The sequence below is a fragment of the Lissotriton helveticus genome, chromosome 3_1 (genome assembly GCF_964261635.1).
Source record: "Lissotriton helveticus chromosome 3_1, aLisHel1.1, whole genome shotgun sequence".
Classification (NCBI taxonomy): domain Eukaryota; kingdom Metazoa; phylum Chordata; class Amphibia; order Caudata; family Salamandridae; genus Lissotriton; species Lissotriton helveticus.
In genome coordinates, this window is record NC_136061.1 from 1,683,699,392 (window position 1) to 1,683,725,734 (window position 26,343).

The 26,343-nt window shown below is 43.2% G+C and overlaps 1 protein-coding gene across 1 annotated transcript in view; it reads right to left on the reverse strand.

Annotated features, from left to right (window-relative positions):
• The window catches only part of LOC144824296 (uncharacterized), a 718,699-nt gene that overhangs the window by 166,391 nt on the left and 525,965 nt on the right, over nt 1-26,343 (reverse strand). Inside the window, exon 6 of the mRNA XM_078683421.1 lies at nt 333-428. Within this exon, the coding sequence (XP_078539547.1) occupies nt 333-428 (96 nt within the window). The remainder of the gene's footprint in view (nt 1-332; nt 429-26,343) is intronic.

Genomic DNA, 26,343 nt, shown 5'->3' on the forward strand with positions numbered 1-26,343 from the left:
CCTGAACAGACATTCTGTCTTTATTTCTATCCACAACCAGACTAAAGTCACAAATCAGGAACGGTGGCTGTGATCTGTAGCAACAGTGTTTCATTCTTTTCAAGGAAGGGGTATGTTCCCCGTCCCATCAGTTACAAGATGATCTATAGGATCTTGGAGCATCAGAAGCCAATGTGTGTCAGTTTCCTTTCCATGTCCCATAAACTGCACTCTCATAAATGTGATTCATTGTTTCCTTCTTGTTTATTTGATGTCTTTTTTTTGTGATACAGCTTAAAGTGTTCATCTTTCCATGCACATGTCTATGAAAATAAGCAAAGTTAATCCATTACCTTTGTCACATATGGCTCCATCATAGCCAGGTGGGCAGACACAGATATCTGGTGCAATGCATTTTCCTTCATTATGACACTCAGGCTTGCAAATTGCTTACAATGAAACAAAGAGAAAGTGATATTATTGTAACAAATAAAAAATAGAATATGCTATTCATTTTTGACAAGGTATAAAAATGTTATGCACAAAGAATAACCATTAATATCCCATTCATAAATTCTGACTCTCTAAATACTATTAGCATCCGAAATGTGGAGAAGCAGAAACTGGGGTCTCATTTTCACATAAAAATATTTACGCAAAATGGTTTTCAGCAATCACAAATGGCCAATTTATTACAAGGGAAAAAAAAGTTTGGACACTGCAATTTTCATTTCTGATACTTTGTGGTAGATCAGTTTCTTGCCAGACTGTTTAAAGCACTGATAGTTAGATGACAGGCCTGTGGCACTGCAAGTTTAGTAAACTGGTATCACCAAGTGATCCTGATATTGTGTCAAGTGACAATTTGCAACATTGTCTGACATTACACTGGGACAGGGCCTTATTTAATCAATGTCTTAACCAAACAAATACACTCTTCTGTATTGGTTATGATATAGCTTTGTTTGTGGCTAGATATACTCCTGTGTTTGACCTTTTCTGCCTCTTTTGAAGCTATTATTGAAAGAGTATTTGCAAGGTGGGTATATGTCCCAGCACAACAGTAAGAAAAAAAGAGTACTGGGGGGCCAGATATTGGACACACATCACCTATCCTATTCCAAGTGCTGATATCCATTCAGCCGAGTACATTGTCTTGGGGGAACATGGCATGTACACAGGGGGCGACTTTTATTATTTGCCCATTCCAAGATGCTCGCCAAGATTATTGCATGCCGGAACAATTCGATGCATACACTGATATAAAAGCCTGCAATTATGCACACCTTTGACATGCAGCCTAGTGTATCTTTTTCACCTGTATGCCAGTCTTATTGAATGCGGTTTTTGAATGCAACAGAAGAACCTCATTTTAGAAACATGAGGAGTTGACCAGAAAATTACAGGAAAACATTAAGACAAGTTATGGGTTGTTATGTGACTCCTTATAAGAACATAACAATAGCTTGTGGAAAAGCTGTATTATAAACACAATTGAGCATATCTATTTTATTGTGTTGCATCTGTACCACGTACAATGTTTCTGTATGTATTTACTAAATTCAGAATTACCTATGGAAATAAGTGAGTGTGCTAATTTCACATGCAAAACTAGCACAGGTAATTTTACTGCATAGATCATGATGCATGCTGAAACACCCAAAGAAAATCACATTTGTGAGCTGACATAACTGATAACATATGCTGGGGCTTGGTTGAACAATCTTTGGGGCACTTTCGGAACACCATAGGGCTGACATTTACCTCCTCCCCTTGGCAAAAGAAAGGAAGAGAGAATTTTGTATTTATTTTATTTGCAGAGTTTTATATAGCGCGAACTAGACCCGAACCGAATCAGGTATCAGAGCGCTTTACATAGCACCAGTTACGTTACATGAAGACGTACACACATTCATTTTAGGCACAGGGAGATTAAGTGATTTGCCCAGAATCACAGGAGGTTTTGTCGTCGTTACCGAGACTCGGACCCAGATCCCCAGGTCCGAGGTCGAGCGCCCTAGCCGTTAGGCCAACTCCTCTCCCCAAGCAGAGTTGACCACTTCTAGATTTATTTGGCCATCTTCAGTGCAAAATGACATCCAGAAGGGAGAGGAACCTAAACATTTCTGATCAGGGGATAAACATTATGGATTAGGAAGCTGAATTTCATGCTGTGGTAGGGCATCACCGACATTGTGAACATGATGGTGGCCTACTTACAAGAGGCCTATAATGCAAAAAGAAATCAAACAAGTTGAAGAGGAGAGTTCAGAACATCACCATTTAACATTTCAGTTAAACCTTTCCTACTGATGGAGGCACCCAATGTCAAATGAACCCTAGGTCATGGAAGAGAAGGTCCCAGTTACATTTAACAAGTCGGGTGTAGAAAGTGTAAGCACTCAGCAGGCACAAGGTAAATTTACAATTGATGCCATATATTGCTGCATCATACTGAGGTGTAATCATAATGGGTTCATTGTTGGTGGGATACTAACAGACACGTTTTTGCTTGGGTTCAATTACACAACCAAGGTCCTGGCAAAGCCCCGTGGGACTTGCCACAGGGCTAGTGCCATTCACTTATGCTTCAATTAAAACCTGCAAGAAAATCTGTCATGCAAATATTATAAGAAGTGGACGCAATGTTGTTTTACCTGCCTTAAAAAGGACACTGCATCTTGCATGTTGTTGGTGGAAGTACTGGATGCTGACGGTACCTGGGTAAGACTATGAACACCATATATCATGTGTTAGGAATGGGGGTCTCTAGTTGGCAATTGTTGGCACCTTTGTCCAAATAGGGACCCTTGATTCTAGTCAGGATAAGGGGGATACACTCCTAAAATAACCCCTGCTCAGCCCCTTGGTAGCTTGGCATGAGCAGACAGGCTTATCTCAAAGGCAGTGTGTAAAGCATTTGTAAACACATAGAGTATTACAGTAAAAAAACTACAAATGGACAACACACAAGTTTAGAAAAACAAGTAATCTTTAGCTAAACAAAAACAGGTTACAACATGGCTTGCCGGCATTGGGGGCTGTAATTTCCTTCTGTAGCAGCTTAAACAGCAGTTCCAGATGCCGGGAGCCAGAATTGGTGAAGTCTTTGTGCTCCTGAGACTTCAGAACAGAAGGCAAGCTCAATTTCAAGCCCTTGGAGATCTTTTCTTCAAGCAGGTGACAGAGCAAACTGCAACGTCTATTTTCTCCTTCCCTTGGCAGCAAGCAGCCACTGCAGGCCAACCCCAGACAGCAAACTGCACAGGGGCAGTATTCCTCCTCAGCTTCACCGGCTCTTCTCCTTGGAAAAAGTTTCCTCTTGATTTCCCAGAAGTGATCTAAAAGTCTGGGGTCTCTGCCCCACTGTTTATACACACAAATCATTTGTTCTCTGAAGACAGAGAGTGTCTGTACCCAGCTAAACCCAGTTTTGTCCTCACTGGTGCAGCTTCCTGGCAGGAGGAGGAGACAGCATTGCTGAAGGCAGACCAGGCCCAGGCAGGTGAAAAGAAATCTCCTCCCCCTACTCTAAATGCAACCCAGGTCCATTCAGCCCAGTCCTGACTCATCAGACTTCCGGAGCCACAGCCCTTCTCCAACCCCTGTCATCCAAAAGCCAGACATGCAATACAAAAGAGGCACACTGCATGGTTAGGCAAGAAAATACCTACTTTCTTAAAGTGGTATTTTCAAACACAGAATGTAAAAATCACCCTTACTAACAAAGGCATTTTAACATTCTGAGTTCAGAAATACTAAACTTTATTTTCCTATCTTGTTCCGAGGGGCAGTTAAGTTTATAAGATGTTATAAACAAACTCTCCATTCTGGCCTAAGGGAACACATAGCCTTGCAATAGTGGAAATGAAATTGGCAGTATTTCACTATCAGGACATGCCACACACATCAGGACATGTCCTACCTTTTGCATACACTGCACCCAGCAAACAGGGGTACCTTGGGCCTATCTTAGGGTGACTAATATGTAGAAAAGGGAAGTTTTAGAGACTGGCAAGTGTGTGCACTTCCCAAGTCAACATGGCGGTCCCAGACTGCACACAGGCTCTGCAATGGCAGGCCTGGGTCACATTTTACATGCTACTTCTGAGGGTGGCACAATCAGTGCTGCAAGCCCACCAGTAGCATTTGATTTACAGGCCCGGGCACACATGGTACCCTGTACTAGGGTCTGACAAATAAACCAATCACAGAATCACTAATCCACAACAACAATTTTCAAAGGGAGCACTTGCACTTTGGCACTGAACAGCAGTAGCAACATGCCCAAAAAATCTAGACCACCAAAGCACAGGAGGAAACAGCATAAAAAATGGAAAGGAGACCCCAACAATGGTGCCAAGTCTAACACCATGGGTTTGGGGAGTCCAGGTAACAAGCAGAACTTAGTGAGAGTGGACAGGCAGTTTGGGGAGTAAAGGTGTTTTGTTGTGTGTACATGCCTCACCCTAATCAGAAGTTCAATTTTCAGGAACATGTCATCATGGGGAATCAGATGTAGTATGAGAAAGGTACAGCAGCAGAACAACCATCATCGCCATCTCATCTGCCTCCCCCACCATCAATAGATACAAGTGTAGCAATCAAACATGATGAGCATGGTGCAGTTATGTGTGGAATAGAGGGCTGAATCAAGTCACATTGCAGTATGCCCTCTGCTTTCCCCACGTTACTAGACAAATGCATTTTGATTTGTGCCACTCTGTACTTTCACACAGAACCTGCCATTGTTTTCGCATTCTGTTCTTTCCTTGTATTTAGTCTGAACACCGTAGACAAGGTCAAACAACAATGCTCCTTGTTATTTTGTTCTGGTCAGGCCTCGACAAAACACACAAATGCAGCTGTAGTTTGTGAACACGTACTTTGTCATATCGCTATATACAGAAAAGGTAACAACACACTTGGAGAGGGAAATTTCCAGGGAAGAGATCGAGACAGCACCTGAATTGCAGAACTTTCATCTGAGCATGCTAAGGTGCGGAGTCTGCAGCTGATCCAGGAGGCTTCTAACCTGCCAACATCTATCACTCTATACTCATCTGGGCCCATAAACACACTCACTCATATAGGTCAGTGAACACAGCTGGGGGTCAAGTTTATAGGTCTAAAATTGTAGGTTCATTTGTTTATAATTTTTTTTATTTATTACTGATCCGAAGCCCTTTCTATAACTAAATGATCTATTTTAGTTGAAGAGTAATTGTATTAACATATGCAGCTGCTCTCTCTTTTAATCAGTCCTGTAACATATACAACGCATTTCATCAGGTGGCAGATCCAGGAATCCAACCTTTGAACCAGTCCATTTTCTGAAAATGTACATACAGCTTTGATAAGTCAAAAGATTACATTTAAACTGCAATGTAAAGTTACCTTGTATCCAGAAACAGTAGCACTTGGCCTTAGCCAGCTAGCCACTCAGGTTCACGTTTAACCTTAAACATTCAGAGGGAACCAATCATTAAAAGTGCATATTTTCTATAGGTCTTGGACAGTTTGATATTAAACAGATAGCAAGATTGTACCATCACTTTAGCTTCATTGGGGATGAATGGGATCCACTAATGCCAACTTCTTGTGTTTAATGAAGCTAAAAAACTCTTAACTATCAGGAAAACTTGCTGGTTCTTTGCTTCTTGGACAAATTAAGAAACAAGTACTTTAAACAGATAGCAAGATTGTACCATCACTTTAGCTTCATTGGGGATGAATGGGATCCACTAATGCCAACTTCTTGTGTTTAATGAAGCTAAAAAACTCTTAACTATCAGGAAAACTTGCTGGTTCTTTGCTTCTTGGACAAATTAAGAAACAAGATATAGTGACCAGACAGGGAACCCATCCCTTTTGTTTAGGTGTGCAGCAGTGACAATGCCTTGTCCACAGTCCTTTTTCATTGTTCTGGACACAGGCTACCTACTAGAATTGGATTCATCCTGGGAGGTGGATACAAAGAGTTATTCCTCCCCTATTGCAAGCCGTGCTAATTCTATCCAGACATGTATTAGACATGGGATACAATAGACTTTTGACTACCATCTAACCTTAAGAAATACCTTACAATCTTTAATTCTACTGAAATAAGATACTTCCAGGCCAAGGAACCACATCTTTCATGAAACAATACACTAACCCCACGCATACTTTTTTGGGCATTTTCTCTGGGCTTGGCAACTACAGAGGCAACCAAACGCAAAAATATTGAGGCTGCCTAGGCTCCCTAGCAGCAAAGTTGAATAATTCAGGTCGGCAGCCGAAAGTAGCCCTACTACACCTCCTTGACTCTCTGTATAGGAATGAATAATCAGTCGAAGAACATCTAAAAGGTGGTCATGTAGGGTGAGTTCTAGGTACCTTACAATGCAATTATCTCAGTTGCAACAATGATTTCAAAGTCCAGATAAAATTTGTGTTACCCCGCACTTTATAATAATTTGGTAATATGTAATATATTTAAAAGAAAATGTAAAGTACACACCACAATACACAGTATACAATGAACAATGAAACAATACTATAAAACAATGTTGCAGTAAAACGTGGGACCCTGGCTACCAGCGCAGTCCTGAAAAAAAGTGCTCTGTACCTCAAAAACGGACTTTTGAAAGGGTTAGACAGTTTTCATAAACAATAGGTACACCTTACCACTGGCTAACCATGATCAGAACTATTCAAAGTGGAGAATGCACAATCCCCCCACAAAATTGTTGATTTAGTTATGAGTCAGGACACTCTCCTGTTTGCAACAATAACTTAGTGAATATTGAAAAACAAAGAAGGAACAGAATACAAAATGTCAAATTACTTACAGTGTACCTGGTCACTTGCAAAGGAAAGAGGGAGTTTCTTGAAGTTTGACTTAATAGAGGTAAACCTCCCTTAGTGTTAATACAGTTGTTTGGCCAAAATGTTAGTCCCTTACTACGGAGGGCGTCTGGAGGTTTCAGTTCAGAGGCACCACACTTGGAGAGGCAGCCTCATTGACCAAGGGGCTAAGACCATCATGTGGTTCACAGAAATGGAAGGAAGGAAACAGAAAAGGCTCCTCTTAAGACCTCTCTCAATGCAGCAAGTTGACAAGCCATCTGGGTAATGGATTGTCTCAGCAACATGGTCAATGAAATACATAGAAAATAATGGAAGTTGGTGAAGTAAGGGAGAGAGCACACCAAGCAGAGGCAGCATTCAGTTCACCAAGGTATTTGTGATGTTTTATTTTACAGTGTATGGAAATCCAAAGAACAACAAACATTCAGGGTATGTCACTCATTACTGTAGTTTTTATAATTGAAAATGATGCTTACTTGGCTTTATCCAACTCATTAGAAATGTTACAACTTCTGTTTGCATAGGGTTTCTGATTGCTGACTGATATTTCTGTTTAACAAATGATGAAGGGAAATTTGTGTATTGTTTGTCACATGAGGTTAGAATTATCGGTGGTCAGGCCAGCCAACACAACATCATCTAATGGCAGCATACTGTTTCCACAATGCTCACTACTTAGTCTTATATTCACCGTTTCTCACCATAAAGTGCATGTCTAATATGGCAGCACTATTCAATAAAATACAAGGGGGCTTTAGCACACAAAATATGACTTCCGTGTTCTCCATCTTAATGTTATGTTATGTTATGTTATGTTATATAAATTTTTATAGCGCACGGCTGCCCCAGCAAAGGGGCGTCCCGGCGCTTAGGACAGGTAAAAGCATAACACAACAACACATCAGGAAACCAAGAGACAGAAATCAGAGAACTTAAGATGCAGAAGGGAACAAATGAGTTTTTATAACTCTCCTGAACTCCAGCAGATTGTCCAGTGCCCGAATTTGGACTGGAAGCGAGTTCCATAGCTTAGCAGCTAGAACTCGAAAGGAGCATCCCCCAGCTCGGCAAAGCTTAAATCTCGGAACCACAACTAAGTTTTGGCCCGAGGACCTAAGAGCCCATGATGGTACATAAGGGATAAGCAAATTCTCCAATATTTGGGGGGAAGATTGTTTAAGAATCTTAAAAGACAGGCACAGGGTTTTGAACTCAATCCGCTGTGTCATAGGCAGGCAATGTAGTGACCGTATGGTCTCCCTCACAGAGCAAAACCTCGGAAGGCCGACCAAGGCTCTAGCGGCAGCGTTTTGAACACGCTGCAGCCTAGTGATAACAGCCTGGTTAGCCCCCAACAAAAGTGAACTGGAGTAATCAAGCCGAGATAGGATAGTGGCCTGCAAGACCAGCTGCCTGGTGGGGGCATCAAAGAATTTTAGAATAGGCCTAAGCCGTCGCAAGATTCCAAAACAAGTGGCTGCCACTTTTTTAGCATGATTATCGAAGCTAAGAGTGGAGTCCACCCACACACCCAGATCTTTTACCTCCGTCACCAAGGTTGGAGTAGCACCCAGCTCCGGAGGCCACCATTCATCACCCCAAAGGCTGCTCTCTTTACCCAAGATCAACACCTCGGTCTTCTTAGCATTCAGCTGGAGACAGTTGTCTGTCATCCAGCCTGCCACTGCCAAGAGTCCAGCCCGAAACTTAGGGGCTTCGAGGCCAGCACTACCACTCAGTGTCACCGCCAGCTGCGTATCGTCAGCGTAGGAGACAATATTCATGTACCAACGCTTTGCGACTGCAGCCAGCGGTTGCACATACAGATTGAACAGAGTGGGGCTCAGTGCCGACCCCTGAGGCACACCTTGTTCAAGAGCATGGAATTTGGACTCAAAGGGCGGAATCGCTACCCTAAATGAACGGTCAGCTAGAAATGACCGGAACCAGTCTAAACCAGCGCCGGAGACACCAGCCCATTCCAGACGATGCAGCAGGATCGAGTGTGAAACCGTATCGAACGCGGCACTGAGGTCCAGAAACACCAGTGCCGCAGTCCGCCAGGAGTCCAACACTGACCGCGGATGTTCAGTCATGGAAAGCAGCGCCGTCTCGGTGCTGTGACCTGTCCAAAAACCATTCTGGGTAGGATCTAAGATTTTGGCCCTATGGAGGTGCTCCGACAGCAGGCTGTTGACATGGGCCTCTGCTACCTTTGTTGCCCAAGGCAGCAAGGAGATGGGACGATAGTACTCCAGTTTGGCCGGGTCTGACGTGGGTTTCTTTAGAATCGGGGTGACTACCGCCTGTTTCCATTTGGTTGGCACAGTACCCGAGGAGAGTGACAGGTTGATGAGCTGATGCAGGGGAGGGAAAAGAAGAATGGACGATTCCCTGAGCTGCACCGGTCTAAGAGGGTCCGCGGGAGAGCCAGATTTTACTTTAATAGCCAGTCTGTTCAAATCCTCCTCTGATAAAGAGGTAAGAGTAGAGAGCACAGTCTGCGTGGGCAAAATAGCTCTAGACGTCTCGATCGAGAGAGTAGAAGAGGGGAAGGAGCAATAAATGGTCTGAACCTTATCCAAAAAGAAGACCGCTAAATCTTCACAGTGGGATTCAGAACAAATTTCTGCTGTAGACGCTCTTTTCCCAGTCAGACCTTTCAGGACTTTAAAGATCAGTTTCGACGCATTCGAGCTATTTTTAAACTCCTCAGAATAAAAGGCCGAACGGGCTCTACAGACGGCTCTATGATAAAATCTAAGTTTGGCAAGATAAACAGCCTTTCTCCCAACTTCATACGTTTTCCGCCAGGCCCTCTCAGCCTGTTTACATTCCTTCTTTAATAGCGACAGAGCACTCTCGTACCAAGGACTAGTTTCAGAGGAACGACATTTACTCCATGCAGCCGGGATCAGGGTGTCCAAGGCCAGGTTTATCCAAGCGCAAAGGCTTTCATAACCAAGCTCCACCTCATTGAATGTCCCAAGCGGGTTATCATCAAGAAAACGATGAAAATCCTCCAGCTTCATTTTTCTCCAAGGGCGCTTAAAAGTGACCCTATCCGAAGGTTTAAAAGGAGAGTCACCAATCACAAAATACAGCTTCACCAGGAAATGATCGGACCAGGCGACCAGACATGGCTGCAGCACCTTGGCCCCCACCAAATTGGAGAATATGGGGTCCAGTATATGGCCACCTACATGTGTAGGATGGGTGACCAGCTGGCTTAACTGTAAAGCCTCCATATCTGCAGTAAAGCTGTTAATCGATGGGTGATGTGACAGTCCAGGTGGAGATTAAGATCTCCAAAAATGCTAAAATTGGCTGAGCTCATAGCCAGAAAACTAACTGCTTCAGGAAAAGCTTTCCTGAAAGCAGTATCATTGCTAGGCGGGCGGTATACCAGAAGTCCAGAAAAGGAGAACTGATGGCTGATCATAACCGTAAAGTGAGCGCTTTCACAGCCGACCAGATTCAAAGTCCTCCAGACACAGGGATAGCACGACTTAACTACCATAGCAATACCCCCTCCCCTCGAACTACGATTGTGGGTTTAAATGGAAAACCCCTGCGGGAGTGTCAGATTGACTATGGCAGTAGCCTCATCCGACAACCACGTTTCGGTCAAAAGGAGAACGTCCGGAGCCTGCTCCAGAATGAGGTCATGGATGGCCGCGTGATTTTTAACCATCGATCGCACATTCAAATGTAAAACACAAAGTTCACGATGGACAGAGGGCCTCACCTGAGCGGGAGCAGCATTGAGAGGCTCGGAAAACGCTAAGATAGGAGTAGGGGGACTAAAGGAAAAATTACCACAAGGACAGCTAAAAGGACCACATAACGGGTCAAAAGGGCCACTCTTACAACAAGGCAGCAATTGTCTTACATTCAGCAACTCATTCCTCGTATACGGACCTCCTGTCAATAAAGGGGAGACCTTCCTAGCGCCTTGCGCTTCCGTAGCGCTGATGGGCGCAGACGGGCAGGACTCTGGCACGACTCCGGCGCGAAGACGGCGCTCCCGCTGCGCGTCACCGCTGTGCGACTCCATGCCAGGTTTAAGTAGGGGACGCGCCTGCAGAAAGGCGCCAGTAGCACGACCCTACCTAACCCCAAGAAGGCAGCGATAAGTAAAGCTTCCTAAAGACCCGTGAAAACAGCGGTGAGAAAACGATTATAGTGCAAGTATGTGCAATTCTAAATTTAAAAGCAGGGTAAAATGACTAAATTAAATAATATTATGACACAACGGGGAAATGTTTTAAAAGTCGCGCTTGCAATCGCTAGCTGCTAACTAAGCCGCTCCTAGCGTGGTGTCCAGACGCAGACGTTGTCAGCAATTATAAAATGCACAAACCTTATCCAAGAGAATCTTAGGAATGCACAAACCTTATCCAAGAGAATCTTAGGAAAATAAGTTGGTTCTGACCAACATAGATGTGTTTGCTGATCTACAGTAGCGGCCGGCGACTTGATAAAGAGGTGGGGACGGGGGAGAGAAATTAAACGAAATACCTTACCTGCTGTCCGCATCGCGCTACTCACTTCTCTAGGCACAGGTTCTCAGAGTGCAAAGCAGTCAATCCAGAAAGCAGTATCAGGATTGGCCACAGAGATGACGATTTGTACTCTCCCCACAGAATGTGAGCATGTGCCTGCTCTTGCTAACCCAACAATACAGCTGGGGTGTGAGAGAGCATGTGGGTTTGGCCAGCCTGAGACGGCCAGCTAAACCCCCAGGCGCAGTGAAGGCTGTGCCAACACTCCCACTCCAACCTTCCCCTCCCTGGCTCCACACTAAGCCTTGGCTCTGACAGAAAAATAAAACAATCATAAACAACAGTTTTAATTGTTTTATTTTTCATTTTTTCGACTGCTGGCAGGTGGGGAGATACTCCCCCGCCATAGCGGAGGAGCCACTGCTGTTGTCTTGGCCAGACAAATGGTCAAACTGCATGTGGCCAAGTTCTCAACTTTATTCCAATCTATAGGGCCTGCCAGAAGCCAGTGCAATAAAGTCAGCCTGAATCTAGTCAACAAGAACTGATGTTGGGGGTTAGTGACTAAAGTGAGATATGGCTCAATAAACCCACAGGTTTTGGTGATGACAAGTGCATGAACAGAAAGCTTAGCTAACTCTCTGCTCTCCCTAGGTGCTTCTACTGCGGCACAAACATTTTTTTTACGCAAACATGATCACCTCTTACAATGCTAACGAGCGGTCATATAAATCCAGGTGACCCAAATCCCAGAATGTGGTTTAACCATGGAATAAATGTAGCCTTATCAATGTGCATACAATCCCTCAGAATTGCCCTTTTTAACTCCAGTTCTGGGTTTAACCATATTGATATCCATTTTAATAAAGGGAAAATTGCCAGTAAATCTGAGCTATAGCCCACAAAGGAGGCCATAGTTTGGGACACAGTAAGGAGACATCATAAAAACGTATTCTCATTTACCGGTATGTCAGAGGCCTCTTTATAGCCCCAGATGTCACTGCCATATGAGATCTGGGCGATGCATTTCGACTGGTATATTTTAATCAGTGCTTTAATTGGCTTGGCCCCCAACTGACTAGCAAAATCAGACATAGAGGCCATGGCCCATGCCATAGCATTCCTTTTAACTTTTAGTAGGGGTGTCCATGAACCCTTTTTATCAAAAAGAACCCCAAAGTAGGGAAAAGCTTTTACCTTGGAAATCTTGCCCCGCTAGTGTATAATTCATCTGCCCCTTACTTCCTCTCCCCACCATGATATTATGGGATTTGCTAAAGTTTGTACATGAATCCAGTTTGATCACAAAACTAACACATGAATTAAGCATAAGATGGAGGCCAACCGCAGTCCTGAATAACAGAAGCTTCATCTTCGGCATACAAAAGTGTAGAGATAGAGTATGAACCAGCTTGTGGGATATCTTTACAGGCGCACAGAGAGTCTCTCCAGATCATTTATATGGAAAGTATCAAAATGAATATAAACAGGGCCAGTATACAGCCTTTTCTGATGTGCTGCTGAATCATGTTTGCCTATTTTTTGGTTAATAAGGATTATGGGCCTGATTACAAGTTTGGAAGTCCTGAAGCGGGCCGCCACACCAGCGCCCTGCTCCAGGACCTCCAAACCCGTATTCACACCGCCCACCAGATTAGGTCTCCAGGTCTGGCGGGTGGTCCTTTGGTGTTCCTGTGGCGGTAACTATTAAAAAGGCACCACAATGGGAACGCCTAAGCCCTTTTCTGCATGTGCCACAGCGACCCTGTCAAGCATATTAGGGCCTCTGACTGCCACGCCACCACCACAGTATCCATGATCCTAGGGGATTGCAGCGGTCCTGTGATGATGCCTACGCAGTATTCGTAGTAAGGCAGGCGGACCACTAGTCTGGCAGTCCAGTGACCACCAGTAAGCGTTCGGCAGTCGAACTCGTAATCAGGCCCTAAGTCAAATTTGTGTTTGATAGTTCAATAATTTGGACTGATCGGGGCTGGATAAACATTAGATCGTTCTAAATATTTAAAACCAACCCTATTCATATAGAAAATTAGCCAAGATGTGTTCAGGAAACATGTATGACAAACATATTTTTTGTAGCGTATAACGCATACGTGGAGAAGCCATTGGCAAGCAATGCAAAAAAACGATGCATAGGTACAATATTAATTAAATTGGTGAGTGTGCTGTAACACCCTTTACTGATGAAATTACATTTATACAAAAAATAACAAGTACTCAATGAAACAATAGAAAATTACGGGAAACCTCCCCAACGAATCAAACACAACAATCGACTCAAGTTTCAGGGAAACGAAGCACAGGCAAGTTAATTTCTGAGACGGGCGTATTTACAATTTTGAGTGGTCTTTTTTGCAAAAAGGTGTACTATTAAATTTGTATTGTTCTGCAAAATCTCTTTTCACATATCACAGGAATGAATGGACTTCTTCTGAAAACCTTAGATCACTTTGTTCAAGGCCTTCTCTACAAATGCAAAGTAAATCTAGGTCATGAAATCCTGTAATAGTTTATTTTCCCTGTTTTATTGGCAACACAAAAGCTACAGTGGTAAAGGAAACGTTACCTATTCTTGCATCGACAATGAGTTCCCATCTGGATTCTGGTCTATAGGGATATCTGCTGGAGACAATAGCGTGACGTTTTGTCCCTCCGTTCCTAATTAAGTCAGTCAGCCTGGTACTTTTCTTTGCATTTTATTAAATGTCCTGATTGTTAAGCCCCGTGCTAAAAAAAAGTCGCTTAGACTTCTGTGAAATGCAGCTTTTCATGTGTGTACCAAAGATGCTGCGTGCGATTTCATTGAATGCACACACATATATCTCAGCGGATGTGTCTGCAAGGACTTTATATAGGATGAAGCATACAGTATATGCTTTCTTTTAATAGGGCAATTAAATTTAAAATGAACATGACCCAAGGGTAATGGATATGCAATACAGTGCAGACTCAAAATCGAGTTTCCTGGATCATTAACGGCATTATACTGTAGAGTGTTAGAAAGTGTGAGCATGCCAAGAAGAAAAAAAAAGTTGGGAAAGTTAATTTATTTAAAGTGAATTCGAGGGCACTAGCAGGCAGATTTACAATAAGTTCAAAGGAAGAATACCCTATGCACACACATCTTATATCAAAAACAAAGTATACAGATAAATATACCAAAGTAGCAAATAAGGCTGCAGAAATTCAGGTCCACAACGAGGAAAACGGCGACCCAGGAGCAACTTCTACTTAGCGCACGGCGCTTTTCACGAAAGAGGGACTTCTGAGTGACATGCTCAGCACCTCTCCTATCTTACATCACAAACTTCGGTTGTGAGTCCGTTGAGTTATCCGCTCAACTTTCTCTCTGCGTCTATAGCTCCTGGGCTCCCTGCCCGCGTTTATTCATTCGGCAGACTCAGAGATGATGATACACGCCATCATCCGACCTTAACATATAGGTTTTGTGACACAACTCCATGATACAGGAATTTCCACCATAAAGGGTGCCGTCTCTACTACCTTGCTTTCTGTTGAACTGGTCACGGGCCCTACCGGGTTGGAAGTATCACCGGCGGAGCGACCTTTTTTTTTTTTAGACACAGCCGATTGGAGCCCTGAGGATTCGCAGAAGCGATGGAACACGTGTCGGCTGGCTGCTTTCTTGCGAAAGGAAATTAAAGAACCCATATGAACTAATACTGTACAGGAGATCCCTGAATTTGTGTATATTTATCTGTTTACTTTGTTTTTGATATAAGATGTGTGTGCATAGGGTATTCTTCCTTTGAACCTTTTGTTTATCCAGCTTGCTGGCTAACCTTCGAGTGGTTGTTAGGGTTTTTCCACTCACTCAGTTGCACCACCAATATATAGCTTCCAAGATACAGTCTCTTATGCGTTTACTTTTGGCAGAGCGCCCAGTGCTTCTCTGACACTAAAAAACCTTTCTGTGTTAGCTCTGAGATTTACAATAAGTGGCGCATCCCTGCATATCAGCAGGGATGCGCCACTTATTTTGTGCCATGCCTCCACCACCACGGTTGCGCCGCATTTACAATGCGGCATACCATGGGGCAAAAACGGCATGATGCGTCACGCATCTGTGCCGTAAAAGTGACGCATTGCTGGAGTTGCGTCGCAAGCTCGATGCAGCTCAAGCAATGCTGTGGGGGGCCCTATCTTGTTAATGTTGCATCAATCCTTACGCCTGCTTCAAGCAGGCGCAGGGTTTTGACGCAGCATGGGCCCCAAAGTGACTGAGTGAAATGTTGTAGATTTCACTCAGCCACTTTTAGGAGGCGTTCCTGCGCCGGAACGCCCCCCCCCCCCCCTGTGCAGGAACGCCTCCTTCTGGCGCAGGGCTTTACAACGTGACGCATCTCCAAGATGCATCACGTTGTAAATACCCCGCACCATGGCGCATCTTTTGCGCCGCCGCCGCGTCACAAAAGTGACACAACGGCGGCGTAAAAGAGGCACAAGGGGCTTGTAAATCTGCCCCTACGTATTTCTGGCCCTTTTCAGGGAGCTAACTATTGGTTTATATTGTTCTATTAGCACTGTTGCAGAAAATGTACTAAATGCTGTTACACTGTTAGTGCTCCTTACATAATGTGTGGTTTTGCCAGTCCATAAGGTATGCCAGTTGTTGTTCCAGGCAAAATAGAGAAAAACAGCGGATTCAAGAATAACTTGTGCAACTGCACAGGGCACAGTGGCGCTTCAGTTTTAATGCGATTGCACTATGCACATACGTTTAACTCCAAATTTTTAAGCGATAGGGCATGAACTACAGACAGCACAACTTTGCATCAGAAAGATTCAATCACTGCTGTTTCTAAACAGTAATGTCTGCAGCTCATCCTCTCAGAGAAATGTGTTTGTGCAGTGGGGCCTTTGTGTGAGCACCAACCACCCTCGCTCATAATGGGACCGCATATACAAACTGTTTTGAAACTGAGTGGCATATCTGATGCTTATTAGACCCTTTACAAGTCTAAAAGCATCTTTAACACATTCATTTTAACACATTAATAAAGTTTGTTAAAATTGAAGCAGAGCTACGCACTCATTTATGAGACTTTACACTGTCTAAAGTGAATATTCTTAACTTAAAGGCTATCTGGGCGAGAGCTGTACACAGCATACCTTGGAAATAGAAAGAGAGCCTCAGGCTGCATCTCAAACACTGCGTTAGAGGCTTCCAGAGGTATATTTACAAAGAAACTGCACCTTGGGGCTCTGCAAGCAAATCAGCTGTGCCGCTCTGCGTCATTTTAAAACCACGGGGAAGCACCGCATTTGCAAGAATATAGCGCACTGCTGTATATTCCCTTGCGCTGACGCTAATAAAAGCTGCCTATAGGCACAGGCACCTGTATTGCACGGATTATTATTTATGTGCTGTGCAGGAAGGGACACCTTCCTGCACATAAACAATCTTGAAAAGCGATTTGCTCTTTCTATGTGTGCTGCAGAAAGAGCAAAAACAAGGAGAAATAAAGTATTTCTCCTCATTGCGCCATTCTAACGTCTGCTATTCAGTGTCATTCGTTTTTTGAGGCTGCTTCACATCCTTGTAAATCTGGGGAAGCATCAAAAAGCAATGGGTGTTGCAGAGGAACGGCCTGAGCAACACCCAGTGCACACCTCTTTCACGCAGATACCTGTGGGAAAGGGGACATTATCTACAAAGCAGCTTTAAGACACACTGAGGGCTAGATGTAGGAGCCCTAATACAGTTCGGTAACGGCCGATTTCGGCCGTTACCGACCAGTATTTGGCTTTTGACATGTAGGTGGGCCGGAATTTATAGAATCGGTATATTTACTGAATCGGTAAATTTACCGCCTCGGTATTTTTCCGAATCGGTAAATATACCGATTTTGTAAATCCATATGTAGGTGGCACAGTTTGCAGTGCCACAGGCCCTTATGAATCCTTAATTTACCACCCAATCCTATTGGGTGGTAAAATACCGAATTCCAGTGTACATGCACATATGTGCATGTACACCTATGCCATGGGCATGTATGTGTGCCACATGGCACACAAGCCTGCAATTGGGGTGCTACAGTGTGTCAAAGTGACACCCCGTTCCCCCTGCCAGGATTCGGTATTTACCGATTCTGTAAATACCGAATCGGTATTTCCCATTGATTCCTATGGGCTTCAAGGCCCATAGGAATCAATGGGAAATACCAATTCGGTATTTACAGAATCAGTAAATACCTTATCTTATAAAATCGGTAATAGTAAAATATAAATTACCTACATCTGCCTACTTCCAATTTACCTACTCTTAAATACCGAATCGGTATGATTCGGTATTTAAGAGTAGGTAAATCGGAATTGCCTACATCTGGCCCTAAGTGTCTTAATGGTGCTTTGTAAATATGGAGCAGGGCATTGCGCCACCGGGGCGTCCAGAAAAGTGATGTTCTGGTGGCACAATGCCCTTGTGAATATGCCCCTCAGACTCATGCATCTGTGATTTAGACAGCACACTGTCTTAAAGAAAAACGGGTAAACAGTCATGCATCGCTGCGAATATTTAGAGACTTATTTACAAGAATCCTCCTCCGCCAGAGCATCACTTTTTGTGACACTCCAGCGATGCAGATTACAAACTCATATCTATGAGGCCATGCAGTGCCACTATGCATGGCATTGGATGGCCTCATAAATATATAATAAGGCATGGCAGCGCAAAACACTGCCTTGCCTTACTCTGCACTCAGGAGGCATTCCAAGTGTGTTTTGCTCTGGGTTTTTCCACGCACCACCCATATATTTTGACACTGCAGCAGATTTACGTGATCATGTAAACCTGGGAATGTGCCAAATCCCTATGCCTCTCGAGGTGAGGCTTAGCAAGGAGAAATGTCTTTATTTCTCCTCATTATTTCCTCTTTCTATATGTACAGCATTCTGCAGCAGACGTATAAGGTAAAAAAAGACACTTAGGATTTTTTCTGTGCAGCACGGTGCCCCTTCCTGCACAAAAACAATCCTGCTGACAACACAGGCACAGTTGAACCAAGGTGTAAGGGTGCCTGTGTTGGCTCTAGGCAGCTGAAATGGAACCAGCACAAGGAGAAAGGACATGAATGCACTGTATTGCTTAAAGACAGTGCATCCCTGCCCTTTCACTTTAGCATTGCGCAGTGCAGCAAGATGTCCATAAATAAGATCCTCGTAAATAAGCCCCTTAGCTTTTTGAATATGAAATGGAGTAAAGTCAGTATGCCTCATACTTAGTTTCATCTTCCACATTTCAACAATGCAGAAAAAATCTGTTTGAGAAATATATTATTCCGTAAAATGCCAAAAAATTGGAAAAATGGGATAAGCTTTGTTCCTTGTTGTTGTGCAAATAGTTTAATGCAATGAATGATCACACTGTAATTAGCTCCTTTTTAGATTAGTTCCATGAACTAATGGCATATTGTGGAGTACAAGTATATTGTTTACCATAATGTTGAGCTAACGGGAAAGAAGCATTAAATAGGGATGGCCATGCACTACATCTTTTTGAGCTGTTGACAAAGGTCTTGAATTAAACCTTGGAGGATGGAGGGTGTTGGGAACATTATTTATTTTTCTGTGTCTGGTGGTAATAGACATAAAAGATCAAAAGAACACACCAGACCTTTCATTTTAAATAATAGAGTGGGTGGTGTGATGGCTTTACTCTGATGGCCTGCTCTGTCCAGCCATAAGAGGTAGTTTTCTGTTGATGAACACAATGTGGGCTCGACTCATGCAAAGCTGACTGCCCACCCATCTCTAAATAATGCAGGAGGACCATGACTTTCACATGGATAGGGTACTCTATTGCATTTGCTACAGAGTAACTTGTCCAACAAACTCAAAATTAGGCCCTACATAACTAATTATCATATCACTAACAAACAGGTGTAAATCTTCCATAGAGTGTTTGGTTCTATAGATGTTGAAGAGAAGCTAACTCCTGTAGAGACAGCAAGTATATAAGGCATAAGAAATATTTTTTTTTCTAATTTCTTTTCAAACTGGTGTGGTAGTGGAGGAGGAGATTATTAACTGTTCAGGTTCTCCCCTCAAACAGAGATACCCAACAATGTTTACAAGAATCTATTGACATCTATAGGTAGATAAGTGGAGACACAAAGAGCCTGCAACATATTCCCTTATATGCTTCATCACTAAGTGTTCACTAAGGCTGAGTGCAGGTCAGAGAAGGAACCTTCTCTTTGGAAGGGGTGTACCTTACTCTGTGATAGTTCATCAGTTTAATTTTTATGTACAAATGTAACCAAATGAACCATTGTGGTTAAACATAGAACATATTCACCCACGTTCCGTTTAGTAAATTTGGTTTAATATTTTTTTTACCCAGTTTCTGTGAAGGCAAAAAACACAGCATGTCTGCTTGCACAATTCTTGCACAGTGCCAAATTGTGCTCACAGAAGTAGTGCATTTTGTGCAAGGGCAGAAATGTTTTGTGCGATCATGTGCAAAAGTCACATGAAAAAAGATAGGCCTTTTTGAAAGATGTATATTCAAAATATCATTTTGATCACTAAGATGCAGTATGAAAACAGAACCATGTTATGTGTGTATGTGTGCATGTGTGTGTACTTGTTTGTGCATGTGCTTGCGTGTGCCCATATTTGTGAGTGCATACATGTGTGCATGTGAGGGAGTCCTCATAGAGGATAAGCGAACACTAACAGTTATGAAATGTTGGGATCCTATTGCATTTTATTCAAACAATTGCTGATCTCAGGCATCACATAGCAACATCATTCAGCAAAAATAGAAGCAAGACGTGCAGTAAATTCACAATGCCTATAGTGATTATGTTAACCACACTGATAACAATGAGACGCTGAAATTGTAAAAGTGTTCTGATAATAGCATACGTATGAATAACCCAGAGAGTAGCAGGGGGTTGCCCACCAGCAAGCTACCAACCCCAAGCCGCACACACCCTTTGGCGTGCATGGTGCAGGGTTGGCCTTTGTGCCCTGGGCACCCCATCCCTGAGGCCAAACATATATATTGAGGGGTGGGGTTGTTAAGTCCCCTCCCTGAGCCTTAATTGACCCCAGGGACTCAATCCTGTGGGGCCAAATAAACTTAAACAGGAGATGGGGTGTGCAACCCCTCCCCAAGTATTTTTGGGCCAGGGGACCCCATTCCCCAGGACTAAAATCTAAGGAGTGGGGTTTGTGCAGCCCCCTATCCTAGCCTTAGTAGCCCCCCATCCCCTGGGGCCTAATACAACTAAAAAGGGGAGGAGGGAGGTTGTGCGGGCCGCTTCCCGAGCCATCTTGGGCCCCGGGGACCCTACCACCCAGAACCAAAATCTAAGGGGAGGGTGTTACAAAGTCATCCTGTGTCCTAGGTACCTCCCAAATATTTTGCTGACTGATACTGGTGGTAACTCACTCTGACTGACCCTAAGCTCTACCTAGGCATAGCCAGTGCTATGCCGAAAGAGACACTTAGAATACAGTGAAAACACCTACATACACTAGGGTATGCTACAGGTTAGGGTACCCCTATGATTGGCATTACCTCCCCTACAAGGCCCTAGTACATAATAGGGCAAGAGGATTGAAACTACCTCTAAGTCCCTTGTATAAAATAGGGCATGGCAATTTAGAGGCCAGCAGCCCTTTCTGCACTTACATGTGTGCACTGCTGAACCTGAGGTCAGTTTAAAAGCAGCCCTGTGTTGCAGGACTGCTTTTAAAATATAAATTGTGTCCAAACTAACCTTTGGTGCCTGGGGTACTTACAATTGAAAAACTGCAATGTTTGACAATATTAGGTACCTCCAGGGTCTCCCCTAGGTTTTCAAGGGGTGGGGGGGTCAGGCCTTTATAAGGAGGACCCTTATAAAAAGTGTTTTATATGCCCTGGGTTTAGTGAAATTGTACATTTCACTCCCCACATTGTTGTAAAGTGCGCTTCCCAAAATCGACATTTGTGCTAGGAGCACTGTGGAGTGAGGATCTGGAATATTGTTGCATATTCGGAACTCCTAAAGCCTCCCCTGGGTATTTCAGGGGTGTCGGGTCCTGTAGATATAGGCATGGCCCTTATAAAAGATGTTTCATAAGCCCTGGTGTTCGGAAAATGGCTCAAGACATTCTTCCATTGCAAATCCCCTGCCACATAGGTTAATATAACAAGAAGTTATTAACTAATAATTCCAACTAGAATGGTATAGATAAATCCAACAATAAGGTATTGTTGAATTTCTCCTAAATCTATAAGAATTTCTAGTCTGTAAGCCAAAAATCAGCCTTCCAGTGGTCTGTCCTGATTCGTCAGAGTCAAGTGGATTAACCAGGCTCCGTTGATGAGCTGATAAATAGCCCCTAGGGTTAGTCAGCTCTTCTGGAATGGCAGGGTTCTGCTACATAGTAATGCCAGAGCATGAGGAGGGGTAGCAAACCATATTCTTCAATGGAAAGAGAAGACAGGCTGAAGTAGTCAGTTTCAATTTACACCTCTCCTCTTTGAACCCAGCCACATGGTGGGATTAAGGAAGGAATAAACTGAGGCGAGGGAGAGAGACTATGGAGATTAACCACCCTGAGGGTGTGTTTAGCCCGCTCTTCTCTTCCTGCTGGAAAATTCACCATTATGAATTTTGGAGAAATGGTGCTCTTTGGGCGAAAATAGTGCCACAGTTTGGAGGATGTGGTCATCCCCAGGGGTTTTGCTCTGCATCGCATTGGACAGGAGTGGCCTCCTGCTTGACCCAGAGAACTTGAAATAAGTTTCTGAGAGGGGCAGACCTGGGCAGCCAAGCGAGCAACCCTCAACCGAGAGCTGGCCTGCTGTCCAGGTTCATCCCGCTGTAAAGCTCCGGAGGTCCAACTTCCAGAGTTTGACTGGGAGTAAGCTGAAACTGAAGCCAGCAAAGCCAAGCCACCCAGTTTCAACTGTGAGCCAGTCTGGATCCCTGGTTCATTCCACTGGAAAGCTCTGGAGGTGGAACTTCCACAAGTTTGCCTGGGAGTCACAGGGAGGGAGAATGCCCAGCCCCTTCCCCTTTTTCACAATATTGCTCCTGGGGGATGTTGTCCCTGGATCCTAAATGGGCTAGGGAGGGAGGCCCAACTGCACTCCCGTATATATTAGAAAATACCAGCTGCAGGATTGCAGCAAAATGTCCTAATTTTGTTTACATTTTTGCACCAGGACATGTCCTCCTTGGTCACCCATGAACCCTAGGGGGGCATGGTATTCTTAACCTGCCACCTTATATCATTGTCTTTTATTAAACTTCAGGACTGGGGATTAAGTCCCTGAGTACTCTAATGGCTCTCAGAAACACTTTTGTCATGTTGCTGGGAGTCAATTAGATTGCTCACTCCCATGGTAGTCTGACTCTTGCCGGAGCGAGATGGCACAAGGGAAAAAAGCTTCCTTGGTCCAATCAAAAAATTCTATTTTTGAATTGGCTCTCCATATATTTTTAAACCTTAATTTCTCATAAATTGTTGAACAGATTTACACCACATCACAAAAAGCATGTTTTCTGTATCATGATATAGCTTCCAGCCAAAATTAGTGTAATTCCAGTTTTTGTTCTTGTGCTGCCTAAAAAGGTCAATGGAAAGTGCATGGTGGATTTGTGTTTTTGGACAAAAAAAAAGTCTTTTTTGGAAAAGTTTTATGAAGATTCATTAAATGGTGCTAAAGTTATAAGCAAAACAATAAGGGATTTCCTATGGAAATTCTAGTCTAACTTTAAACTCCCAGTGGGGTATACAACCATTACCACGCAACTTTTACAACGACCTACCTTTACCACGCAATTTTTACAACGCAGGATCCATTACAACGAAGTACCATTACAACGCATGTATTTACAACGCAGATACCTTTACAACGCATACCATTACAACGTAAGTATTGGTAAGTATATACTTTTATTAAAAATATTATAGGTTTGGGTTTTTGGGTAAAGGGGTATTTTTAGGGTTCAGGGCAAGGTTTGGGTTTTTGGGTAAAGGGGTATTTTTAGGGTTCAGGGTCAGTTTTGGGTTTTTGGGTAAAGGGGTATTTTTAGGGTTCAGGGTCAGTTTTGGGTTTTTGGGTAAAGGGGTATTTTTAGGGTTCAGGGTCAGTTTTGGGTTTTTGGGTAAAGGGGTATTTTTAGGGTTCCGGGCAAGGTTTGGGTTTTTGGGTAAAGGGGTATTTTTAGGGTTCAGGGTCAGTTTTGGGTTTTTGGGTAAAGGGGTATATTTAGGGTTCAGGGTCAGTTTTGGGTTTTTGGGTAAAGGGGTATTTTTAGGGTTCAGGGCAAGGTTTGGGTTTTCGGGTAAAGGGGTATTTTTAGGGTTCAGGGTCAGTTTGGGGTTTTTGGGTAAAGGGGTATTTTTAGGGTTCAGGGTCAGTTTTGGGTTTTTGGGTAAAGGGGTATTTTTAGGGTTCAGGGTCAGTTTTGGGTAAAAGGGTAAAAGGGTATTTTTAGGGTTTGGGTCAGTTTTGGGTTTTTGGGTAAAAGGGTATTTTTAGGGTTCTGGGTCACTTTTGGGTTTTGGGGTAAAGGGGTATTTTTAGGGTTCAGGGTCAGTTTTGGGTTTTTGGGTAAAGGGGTATTTTTAGGGTTTAGGGTCAGTTTTGGGTTTTTGGGGTACAGGGGTCCAGGATAAAAATTAAGAAAAATTTAAATTAAATTACATTAAATTAAATTAATTAAATTAAATTACATTAAATTAAATTAATTACATTACATTAAATTAAATTAATTTAAATTAAATTATAATAATTTTAATTAATTTACATTTTAACAAAATTATATACTTACCAATACTTACGTTGTAATGGTATGCGTTGTAAAAGTATATTCGTTGTAAATACATGCGTTGTAATGGTACTTCGTTGTAATGGATCCTGCGTTGTAAAAATTGCGTGGTAAAGGTAGGCGTTGTAAAAGTATGCGTTATAACGTCATACATCCCCCAGTGGTGACCAACACTGTGTTATATTTAGTACCTAGTTTCCATAGGAAAAGCATATTTTCACATGAAAGTTTCTCAATTTTTTTTAATGTAGATTCTGGATGCCATGGAAAGTTTGGGGATGATCTGTGCAGTGGGGGGCGAGAATTTGGTGTGCAAATTAAGGGAGCGTTTGTAATATTAATTCATGTAGAAAACTTTTGCCCACCTACAGCCAAAACTGCTGAACCGACTTACACCAAATTTGTCAGGGGGCTGGAAGCTGGTTTAAGGAAGTGCCTTTTACTGAAAATTATAGTGATATCTCTGGTAGCGTAGCCTTTGTGAACAAAGACGAGTTTATGAAGAGAAATGCACTGCTCTGATTGGCTATGGACACTTCAACCAGGAAGTGTTGGCAGCCATCTTGGGATTCGGCTTCACCGAGTCCCCCTAAAAATAAGTGAAAATGAAGAAAAGGGGACGGGGTAGGAAAAAGTATTTTAAAAAATGAATTACTGTGAAATTGCGATATTCAGGAATTTGCGGGAAAAAAAGAAAAAAAAAAGCAAGCACCGGATTTATGATGGCGGGTCCACTGGAGAAACCTGCAGCCCTGGGTCCACCACCATCCTGGGGCTATTTTTTCTTATGTGTGGGTGGGGGTCCTTGCTGCCCCCCCTGCCCCAGGGATTGCCACCTCCCTGGGCTAATTTGAACAATATGAAAGGCCTTGCAGACCCCCCTGCCTCGGGGACGACCATCTCCCCAAAGTACTTTCTTGTATTAAGTAATGTGGAGGTGGCCGTATGGCCTCCCCCGCAGCCCCGGGGTCCGTTGTGGACCCTGGCCAACAGGGACCGCCACCGCCCTGTGGCAAATTTGAATATGGGAGGGGCACTAGATGGTCCTGGGAACCATCACCCCCCAGGACCAGCTCCAGCAATGTCCCGGGGTGCTCAAAGCAGTAGTGCACCAGGAAATGCGTTTGCAGAGTGGTGGAAAAAGAGGGCATAGCCTCTGCTGACCTCTCAGCAATGCAGCTGTGTGTTTCTTACTGGGGTTAACTGGCAGACAGACAGACAGACAGACAGACAGAGAGACAGACAGACAGAGATATAGATAGATAGATAGATAGATAGATAGATAGATAGATAGATAGATAGATAGATAGATAGATAGATAGATAGATAGATAGATAGATAGATAGATAGATAGATAGATAGATAGATAGATAGATAGATAGATAGATAGATAGATAGATAGATAGATAGATAGATAGATAGATAGATACTGTAAAAACACAAATGCTAAAGGGCTGTTATAGTTCAGTGAAAATGTCAGTTAAAACATACCATTTTATAAGAACAAAATCTTTGAAATTTCCTATTTATAGTTATCTCAAGTAACTGTAACGCCTGCTGTAAAGCAACTATAACTCGTACCCATGCAATTCATAGTGTTGTCATAATGATGTAATTTCAGAAGTTGATGCTATGTTATTAATGGTGTAATTGAACATGTCATGAGTGATGCGATATGGGAGATAATTAGCAGTGCATGGCGGAGGTACTCTGTATCACCACAGGGTAGCTGGGTAGTTATATTTAGAAATGTATAAACATTTGTTGGTTTGCTTATAACTTTGGCGCCTTTTAATGGATCTCCACAGAAATTTCCCAAAAAATGTTGTTTCATCTCAGCTTCTACCTGAAAAATTTCAGGGTGTTTTGTCAAGATGGGCCAAAAAATGGGGAGGTTTCAAAATGCATTTTGCCCATACATTTTTTCATATGAACTTTAGACACAACTACAGTCCAAACTCGAGAATGGATTCACACCAAATTTGGCAGAAAACTAGATCTTGGCACAGAAAGCATGGCACTTTGTGATTTGGTGTAAATCGGTTCAGTAGCTTTTGAGCAATTAAAGATAAAAAACCTCAGCTACTTTATGTAGAGCAGGATCCTGGGAGCCGAAAGATGATGAGGTCTGATTGGCTGCCCCCACATCAACAACGGTGTGGCAGTAGCCATCTTAGGACACAGGA